The 10082-nt window shown below is 47.7% G+C and overlaps 1 protein-coding gene across 2 annotated transcripts in view; it reads left to right on the top strand.

The window, feature by feature from the left end:
• Window positions 1-1771: 1771 nt before the first annotated feature.
• Window positions 1772-10082, top strand: part of ELL2 (elongation factor for RNA polymerase II 2) — a 79750-nt gene continuing 71439 nt past the window's right edge. Inside the window, exon 1 of one of the 2 annotated variants that reach the window (XM_073624535.1) lies at window positions 1772-2048. In XM_073624535.1, the coding sequence (XP_073480636.1) occupies window positions 1917-2048 (132 nt within the window). In that variant the 5' untranslated portion in view covers window positions 1772-1916. The remainder of the gene's footprint in view (window positions 2049-10082) is intronic. The other variant, XM_073624534.1, reaches the window with a different exon arrangement.

Genomic DNA, 10082 nt, shown 5'->3' with positions numbered 1-10082 from the left:
TGAGTGCAGCTATCTGCACATAACTGCAGGTAATCGCAGTGTACTACTTCTCCTGTGGATAGCAGCGGCAACAAGGAAAGAAAAACAATGGGAAGAGCATCAGAAATAGCAAGAATGTTCCAACGCAGATGCATGTAAACGCAGCCAATCGCAACGTACAACTGCAAGTGAACGCTGTGCCGGGATTCTCTGAATTTCAAAATAACAAAACATACTTTTAACAGCGGCAGAACAGCCGCCCGTGTGAAAGGGGACTAAAAATCCCAGCAGTGATTAAATACCACCAAAAAGAAAGCTCTGTGTGAAGAAAATGATAGAAATGTCATTTGGGTACAATGTTGCATGACCGCGCAATTGTCATTCAAAGTGTGAGAGTGCAGAAAGCTGAAGAACGGCCTGGGCAGGAAGGGGGTAAAAGTGCCCTGTATTGAGGTGGTTGGGGGTGAATGTTCCGGAGGACAAATTGCGTTTCATAAATGGCTGCGCAAATATCATGAGACATGAAAAATGACAACACCCACCATTTCATTCTCTGGGGCCTCAGCCTTCAAAATGTAATATTTGGGGGTTCAGAGTGATTTGATGGCCGAAGCTGCAGATTGTATGATGTGTGTGAAGGAGAGATTGTATGGTGTATGTGAAGAAGGAGAGATTGTATGGTGTGTGTGAAGGAGAGATTGTATGGTGTGTGTGGAGAGATTGTATGGTGTGTGGAGAGATTGTATGGTGTATGTGAAGAAGTAGAGATTGTATGGTGTGTGTGGAGAAGTAGAGATTGTATGGTGTGTGTGGAGAAGTAGAGATTGTATGGTGTGTGTGGAGAAGTAGAGATTGTATGGTGTGTGTGGAGAAGTAGAGATTGTATGGTGTGTGTGGAGAGATTGTATGATGTGTGTGAAGGAAAGATTGTATGGTGTGTGTGAAGAAGTAGAGATTGTATGGTGTGTGGAGAGATTGTATGGTGTGTGTGGAGAGATTGTATGGTGTGTGAAGAAGGAGAAGAAGGAGAGATTGTATGGTGTGTGTGGAGAGATTGTATGGTGTGTGGAGAAGGAGAAGAAGGAGAGATTGTATGGTGTGTGTGGAGAGATTGTATGATGTGTGTGAAGGAAAGATTGTATGGTGTGTGTGAAGAAGTAGAGATTGTATGGTGTGTGGAGAGATTGTATGGTGTGTGTGGAGAGATTGTATGGTGTGTGAAGAAGGAGAAGAAGGAGAGATTGTATGGTGTGTGTGGAGAGATTGTATGGTGTGTGGAGAAGGAGAAGAAGGAGAGATTGTATGGTGTGTGTGGAGAGATTGTATGGTGTGTGGAGAAGGAGAAGAAGGAGAGAGTTTGTGTGGAGCCGAGGTGGTTGCCGTGTGCGGTGTGGTTAATGATTACTATCCCCGCCGTCATTGTGGTGACTGTGTGCCTTCCAAAGGTCATTACCATGATATACCATCGCTCCTCCTAGCTCTCCACATACAAGGCCTCTATATGGAGTACTTCTCTCCCCCGGGCTGCCATTGTTAGTATAGTGACCCCACTAGGGACACACACAACACACACACACACACACACACCGGAGTCCCTACGCTCAGCGACCACCCTACGTCACCCGCTGATGTCACTGTCCGACTGCACGATTCTCTGGATCCCTACGTCACGACAGGCCACGCCCACCCCCTGGACTTGATGACGTCCAGCCAGAAACGAAACAAACAAAAAAAAAATCCCTCATCCCTTGCTATAAAGAGATTGCATTACGGGCAGTGCGCTGCAAACCTAGCTGAGGGAAGGGGGCGGAGCTAAGCGGTTAGCCAATCAGCGACGCAGACTTCGCTTCGTGCCCTGAGTAGCAGGTTTGGTTGTGAGATACAAAACTCCCTGCTCAGCAAAGAGTCGGGAGGGGAAGAGGGAGTGAGTGAGGAAGATGGCGGCTCTTAGTGAGGAGGGGAGGTACGGGCTGTCCTGCGGGAGGGGGACACAGGACAACACCACCGTACTTCACGTTAAACTCACTGAGACCGCCGTCAGAGCCTTGGAGAACTACCAGAACACTAAGGTAAGGGAGGAGAGTGGGTGGGAGGGGGACACCCCCCAGGGAATTCCCCCATACGGGCTTTTATTAGGGTTGCCAGATGTTTGTGTATGAAGGAATGTCACCGAAGCCATGTCATCCCCCTCTGTCCTCCCCTGGATAAAGGAGTCATTGGCTGTGTCCGGAATCTCACTTCTGGGCTCTGTCCGAACTTCGGAAGCACTGACCCATCAGAACCGGGACACCTCCTCCCCTCGTCGTGTGATGTGGATTATTCCAGATATGGGCTGTGTGTGGGAGCTGGGGAGAGCCCATTGTACGGGACAGGGGTGTCCTAGGAGCTGGCAGGTGCTGAAAGCCCCTCTGGTGTGATCCAGCTGGTCCTTGGTCTCCTAGCTCCTCCGCACTGCCTGTACACAGGACTGCCTGCACCACCGTCTACTGCACCACCCCTCTCCAACACAGGGCACTCCATACACTGCCCACACCTACACACCACAGCCTGGGGACACTTGGGGCATTATTTCATAGAAACTTACAAAAAGTCTGGGTGTCACCAAAGGAGGACCGATCTTCATCAGAGGGTATACAGGGACTATGAGTTCTCTCATCTCTGGGCAGATTCTTCATTTAATAATCATGTAAATCAGCTGTTTAGATGATGGAGAGGAGACACTGACTCCATATTGTACTTTCCATGGAGGTGACATGGCTGTTCTAGGAGAGGAAACACTCACTCCACTTGTACTCTCCATAGTGATGACAGTCCTACTAGGAGTCGCTGATTCCATATTGTCCCTTCCCTATGGCTGTTCTAGGAGTGGACAGCCCTACTAGGGGACACTGACTCTGTATTGTACTTTCCATGGCTGTACTAAAAGACGCTGACTCCATATTGTCTCTTCCCTATGGGTGACATGGCCTACTAGGAGAGGGGACACTGACTCCATATTGTTCCCTTGCTGGAGGTGACATGGCCCTACTAGGAGAGGGGACACTGACTCCATATTGTCCCTTCCCGGAGGTGACATGGCCCTACTAGGAGAGGGGGCACTGACTCCATATTGTCCCTTCCCGGAGGTGACATGGCCCTACTAGGAGAGGGGGCACTGACTCCATATTGTCCCTTCCCGGAGGTGACATGGCCCTACTAGGAGAGGGGACACTGAATCCGTATTGTCCCTTCCCTATGGGTGACATGACCCTACTAGGAGAGGGGACACTGAATCCGTATTGTCCCTTCCCGGAGGTGACATGGCCCTACTAGGAGAGGGGACACTGACTCCATATTGTCTCTTCGCGGAGGTGACATGGCCCTACTAGGAGAGGGGACACTGACTCCATATTGTCTCTTCGCGGAGGTGACATGGCCCTACTAGGAGAGGGGGCACTGACTCCATATTGTCCCTTCCCGGAGGTGACATGGCCCTACTAGGAGAGGGGACACTGACTCCATATTGTCCCTTCCCGGAGGTGACATGGCCCTACTAGGAGAGGGGGCACTGACTCCATATTGTCCCTTCCCGGAGGTGACATGGCCCTACTAGGAGAGGGGACACTGAATCCGTATTGTCCCTTCCCTATGGGTGACATGACCCTACTAGGAGAGGGGACACTGAATCCGTATTGTCCCTTCCCGGAGGTGACATGGCCCTACTAGGAGAGGGGACACTGACTCCATATTGTCTCTTCGCGGAGGTGACATGGCCCTACTAGGAGAGGGGACACTGACTCCATATTGTTCCCTTGCTGGAGGTGACATGGCCCTACTAGGAGAGGGGACACTGACTCCATATTGTTCCCTTGCTGGAGGTGACATGGCCCTACTAGGAGAGGGGACACTGACTCCATATTGTCCCTTCGCGGAGGTGACATGGCCCTACTAGGAGAGGGGACACTGACTCCATATTGTCCTCCCAGAGGTGACCTGGCCCTTCTACAAGAGGGAACGCTGACTCCATATTGTACTTTTCATAGACATGAAATGGTCCTCCTAAGAGAGGGGACACTGGCTCTCTATTGTCCCTTCGCTAGGGACAACATGGTCCTACTAGGAGAGGGGACACCGACTCAGTATTGAACGTTCCATACAGATGACATGGTGCTACTAGGAAAGAGGACACAGACTCGGAGTACCTTTTTTCAGAGTTAACTTGGCCCTACTTTGACTCCAAATTTTAGCTTCCATAGAAATGACATGGCACAACCTCAAAAAGGGTCTCAGTGACTCCATATTGCCACTTCCCAAGAGATGACTAGACCCAGCTAGTTGAGGAGACGCTGACACCAAATTGGCCCCTCCCCAGAGAAGACATGGCCCAGATAGTAGAGGAGACAGACCCCATATTGTCCCTTCCCAAGAGATGACTAGGCCCGGCTGAGGAGACGCTGACTCCATATTGGCCCCTCCCCAGAGAGTATATGGCCCTACTTCTGGAACTTCCCAACCAGACACCAGTGTAAAGCCCCCATCTCTTTCTAGCCTTTGAATTAAGTTTTATAACCAGCTAACTGCATAGGAAGGTATTTACATTAATTTGGGATTGCTGTTGTCTACTGATTAGAACTTCCTTTTTTTTTTTTTTTTTTTTTCTTCTCTCACTCCTCCCCAATCGACAGTCTTAGAATTTCAAGCTATGTATGAACACAGGCCTGTTTAATCTGCCTACAGCGATATGCATACGAAGTAAAGATCTGGGTACATTGTAACCCCCTAGTGTCCATGTAGATTAGTCCTGTCTTTGCTGTGTGTAAATGTGCTGAGTAGGGGCTTGGTTTTAGTGTGTAATATCATGGGCGTTCTACTTTTCTCGTACCTGTATAGGAAAGCTGAGTAAGCTTCCATAAAAGCTCTGGCTGGCTCATAATGCTGCGTTGTAAGTCTCTCTCTACCCCCCCCCCCTCCGGTTTGTGGGGGGCAGCTGGTTAAATGGCTTTTAATGATCTTCCCACCTCCCATGGCTACATGTCTGCTGTGGATTTTCTTTCTACTGTGTTCTGGAATTTCACCCAGGCTTGAAACCAGCATACATGTCAAGAAATGCTTCAAAGTGCTAATTAAACTCCATATTTATTATCTTTAAAGCACTAAACTGCAGCATTTTGAGAGAAATCTAGACTCTCATATTTTGCGGTGGTTTCTGGCAGCTGAAATGTTATCTAAGCAATGAGGCTTGGAAGGCAGCTCTGCTTCCCAGGGCTTGCTTATGTGGCAAGTGAGCGCTTGGTGGACTGACCAGTTTTGAGTTGAATATCGCTTTATGTTCTGCGCCAAAGTGCTATCTTTTTAAAGAGCAGCATAACTATAGCTACTAAAGTACATACTACTTTACTTCCTTTGTGGTGCCAGCTGGTCTCAGATTCATTCAGTAAACTGAGCCAAAGTCCTTGCTGAAAACCGGAGATTTGCTGAGCTGTCACTTTTCAGCTCTCCAGCCATAGGCCTGTAAATCATTATTTTTTTCACTGCATTGCTTTACATATGGTCTATTGATGATGTTGCATGTGTATATATATTATAAATTTCTCTATCAGGATTTATATAGCACTAACAGTTTGTGCAGGGATTCACAATATAAAGATGGGCAGTACAATTCCAATACTGCTCAATACAGAAGGAATCCTTGGGCCCTGAATTAGAGAGAGTTCTAACAAAAGCTGCCCAGTATAATGTACACAAACTAGCATAAATATACTGTATGTACTAGGGCCAAGTTAGACCGGAACTATTAAACTTTCCAGCATGTCTTTTGGAGATTGGTAGGAAACAGGAGTACCTGGAGGAAATCCAAACAAACTTCATGCAGATAATCCTGAATGAGGACCCCAGTACTACAAGGCACAAGTACCTGCCACTAAAGCTAGTCCTATGCCAGTAGATTTCTTTTGTGCAGGCTGGACAAAGGAAATCTAACTGATTCCTCCATCCACATAAATGGCATGGATTGTCAAGTCCTCCCCCGCCTGCCCCCCCCTGCTGGTCTATTGTAGAGCGCTGGCTGTCAGAATGCCTGATCATTGCCTGGAACAGGCGCAGTTTGGCACTTTTGGCATGATGCCTTCGCCAAGTCAATTGAGCATTCCATTTCGAGACGACAGGGCCACCTACTGTTCAGTTACAGCCAATTTGTCTGAATTGGCCTACATCCTAAGTGTCGATTCACACCGAGGCAGCACGACTTGCAGCGCGGCTGCCTCAGGCGACCTGGACATGACAGGAGCGGCGACTTGCAAAACGACTTCTGTATAGAAGTCAATGCAAGTCGCCCCCAAAGTCGTACAGAAACCTTTTTCTAAGTCTGAGCGACTTGCGTCTCTCTGATTAGAATGGTTCCATTGTACAGAACGGGGCGCTACTTGTCAGGCGGCTAGGTCACCTGACAAGTCGTCCCAGTGTGAACTGGCACTTAGTGTATGGCCAGCTTAGGCCATTGTGCTTTATACTTAAGCGGAGCTCCACCCAAAAGGAAGCTACATTTGGCACCTTTTTTTTTGGGGGGGGGGAGCGGGTACCTGGTTTGGAAGGTACTCTCTCCCACTTCCGGGTAAGATCACTGCACGGCATTTGACGTTTCCGGGCCCTCCTCCTTTTCCCTCGCTGCCTTCTGGGACATAGAGGACACACCCAAAGCTGATTGCCGAATTGGCTGGGGGGGGCTGACATTGCGGGCTCCCTGGATAGGTACGTGTCCTAATAAGTGAGCAGCTACAGTATTTGTAGCTGCTGACTTTTTTTTTTTTTTTAAAGACTTGCACTTCTCTTTATGTAAGCCCTGGCTCACGCCAGTGCAGCTGCAAAGTCACAATTTTTCAGTGAGATTGCATGTGCAGCTTTCTGACATCTGTGCAACTTTATTTAACAGCTGTCAATGTAAGTCACACTGAAATCGCACAGAACCAGTGCAGGAACATTTTTCAAAGTTGCTGTGATTTGAGTCGCAGTGATCTGAACGGTTCCATTGCCGCAAATAGGGTGCACCATGTCATTTGACTTTGATATGTCAAGTCGCATTACAAGTTGCATGGGTGTAAACCAGGGCTAAAGTCCAATAGGTTAGCTTTTCTGTCCATGAATCAAAGGCAGCTATTTAGTTAACCACTTCCCGCCTGGCCTATAGCAGATTGACGGCTGGGCGGTGGTTCAGTTATCCTGACTGGGCGTCATGACGCCCAGCAGGATAACATGCCGCAGCACGCCCGTGGGGGCGCGCATCGCGGCTATCGGTGGAACTGTGTGTCAGTCTGACACACCGCTTCACCGATCTTGGTAAAGAGCCTCCGGCGGAGGCTCTTTACCACGTGATCAGCCGTGTCCAATCACGGCTGATCACAATGTCAATAGGAAAAGCTGTTGATCGGCTTTTCCTCACTCGCGTCTGACAGACGCGAGTAGAGGAGAGCAGATCGGCGGCTCTCCTCACAATTAGCGCAGACCCCTCTCGGATGCCCGCTCAAGACCACCAGGGAAGCCGCCAGGACCACCAGGGAAGCGGGCAACATGTGGATGGCCAGGTATGTACCCCATGGCCATCCACATGTGCTAGTTATGCCAGATCTGTGCCAATCAGTACCCACAAATGGGCACTGACTGGCACCATTATATTTCAGTGATGCCCAGCAGTGCCACCAATCAGTGTCATCGGTGCCACCCGTAAGTGCCCATCAGTGCCGCATACCAGTGCCACCTCATCGGTGCCCATCAGTGCCTGTCATTGAAGAAGAAAACTTACTTATTTACAAACATTTTTAACAGAAACAAAGAAAAACTTGTTTTTTTTTTTTTTTATTTGTTGCGCAAAAAATAAAAACCAGAGGTGATCAAATACCACCAAAAGTAAGCTCTATTTGTGGGAACAAAATGATAAAAAACCTGTTTGGGTACAGTGTTGCATGACCGCGCAATTGTCATTCAAATTGTGACAGCGCTGAAAGCTGAAAATTGGCCTGGGCGGAAAGGTGTCTAAGTGCCTGGTATTGAAGTGGTTAAAGATTTTCTGTTCAGATAATTTTATTTGAATGGATCAAAAATATGGCAGCTTCTATTGATAACTTGTCTGGAAAGGTGCATGCTCTGGTGTTGTCGTCATTATCCCTCCCTCTTTAACTAAATGGTTAGGCGCTGTCCTAGAACAAGCGTGTAAATGTCTCCTGTAGGGACGGATGATATTTATTATTATTATTATTCAGGATGTATATAGCACCAACAGTTTGCGCAGCGCTTTACAACATGTGGGCAGTCAGTACAGTTACAACACAATTCAATACAGGAGGAGTCAGAGGACCCGGCTCATTAGAGCTTACAATCTAAAAGGGACCCACATACTTGTTCCAGGTCATTGATTTGAACTATCAATGCACCTGCAAGAATGGCAACCCCAAAGGATGTACCATCTAAAATGTCAGCTGTGGAAGCTCCCTTATTTTTGTCCTGACAGGTTAGTCCTTATAAAGAGTTCCTGTCAACAGCCACCTCCACTGTGACTAATGTTTTGCAGATCTTTGGGAGTTTTTATTGCATGCGCAGCATAGGAAACCAGTTGGTGGCTAATTTACAGCACGTGCAGCTAATGAAGTTGTGTGAAGAACTCTTACCTTTTTTATTGCACTATTTTTCATTCTGTTTTTATAGTGAACGTATGGGTTATTTCACATCCTAGAAGAGTGTAAACTGGGCTTTAAATATATTTAAAATAAAGGCAAAATTTTTTTATTTTGGATAGTGTGGAGATGGATTAGAACCCCTGTCGGTTTTTATTACTGCCTGCGCCCCTTTTGGGCAGATTCACCCTCTATTGCCTGTTTACCATTATTGAAAGTAAAGGAAGATTCAAATTTTTGGATTGTCCCCAGAAAAGTAATAGAGGGGGACCTCAAATAATTCCCTTAATTTGCAGGGATTTCCTCTCGCTTCCTGTGTCTGAAGACACTTGTGCTTGGTTGGATAGTAGATGTTTTAGATGTATAATCGGTCTGCTGGGGTTTGGCTGCCATTGTATCGTGCTGCCCACCCATATGAAGGACAATCTGGTCAATGGTCATCTCAAGATTGAGCATCCGGAGACTGGATTTTTTGCATGACTTGGATTTATTCAGCAGCCCTGTAAATAGACATTTTGAGGTGCACTCCGTTTTGTATGAAGTATTTTAAAAGCCAGACTCAAACTGAGCTTCGACTGTAGCCCCCATTCATGCATCGGGCGCGTGTGTGTGTGTGCGTGTGTGTGTGTGCGTGTGTGTGTGCGTGTGTGTGTGTGTGTGTGTGTGTGTGTGTGTGTGTGGTGGGTTTTTTTTTTTTTTTGTAACCACCTGATTAGAGCCAGAGGCTTTAATAAGCTTCAAAATAGGGTGGGCTCGTGGCGCCGAGCATTGCGCACAGAGCCTACCCAGGTGTGTTAGAAAAGCAAATGAATATTCGGTTTTCTAACACTGAATCGCCTCTCCGCCAATTGGGAAGCGCGGGTCTGATACCAGTTTCCCGATTGTCTGAAAGGACAGGTGATCCTATTGGATGCCTAGGAGGAGGGAGATGCACGGCGGAAGCCGCTGTGATCCACAGGAGGAGGAAGTAAGCTGCCGCTCACCGGACACGCTGCCCACTTCCTAGATGGGGTATCGTCCTCCTGGGGATGGGGGGCGGGGTTGCCCCCCCTCCCAACCCGGGAGCATGAAGTAATCTTCTCATGAAAGAAAAAGTGTGTTGCTGGTCTGTCAAGTAGCAATACCAGGAGAACACATGCTGTAAATAAGTGCCTTGTTCCAGGTCAGTGCCTCGGGAAGCATTGAAAACAACACATCGGCATTACTGCCAGGCAAATGGAGATGGATAGATAGAGGCATGCATAAATAGATCTATCTATGCATGCCTCTATCTATCTCTGTCTCCTCGTGTCTCTGTCTCCGTCTCCTCAGTTGACTGCATGAACATAGATATGGTGTTTAGGAAAGGAGGTCAAAAAATTGGTGGACTTTGTGGGCACATAATGAGGGGTAGAATCAATAAAAAGGTATACATTTTTATTACAGCATAATTAAAAAAAATATAGACCTCATACAAACACC

Source organism: Aquarana catesbeiana, linkage group LG01 (assembly GCF_042186555.1).
Source record: "Aquarana catesbeiana isolate 2022-GZ linkage group LG01, ASM4218655v1, whole genome shotgun sequence".
Classification (NCBI taxonomy): domain Eukaryota; kingdom Metazoa; phylum Chordata; class Amphibia; order Anura; family Ranidae; genus Aquarana; species Aquarana catesbeiana.
Note: the sequence above shows the minus strand (reverse complement) of the source record. Positions and strands in the feature narration are given on the sequence as shown.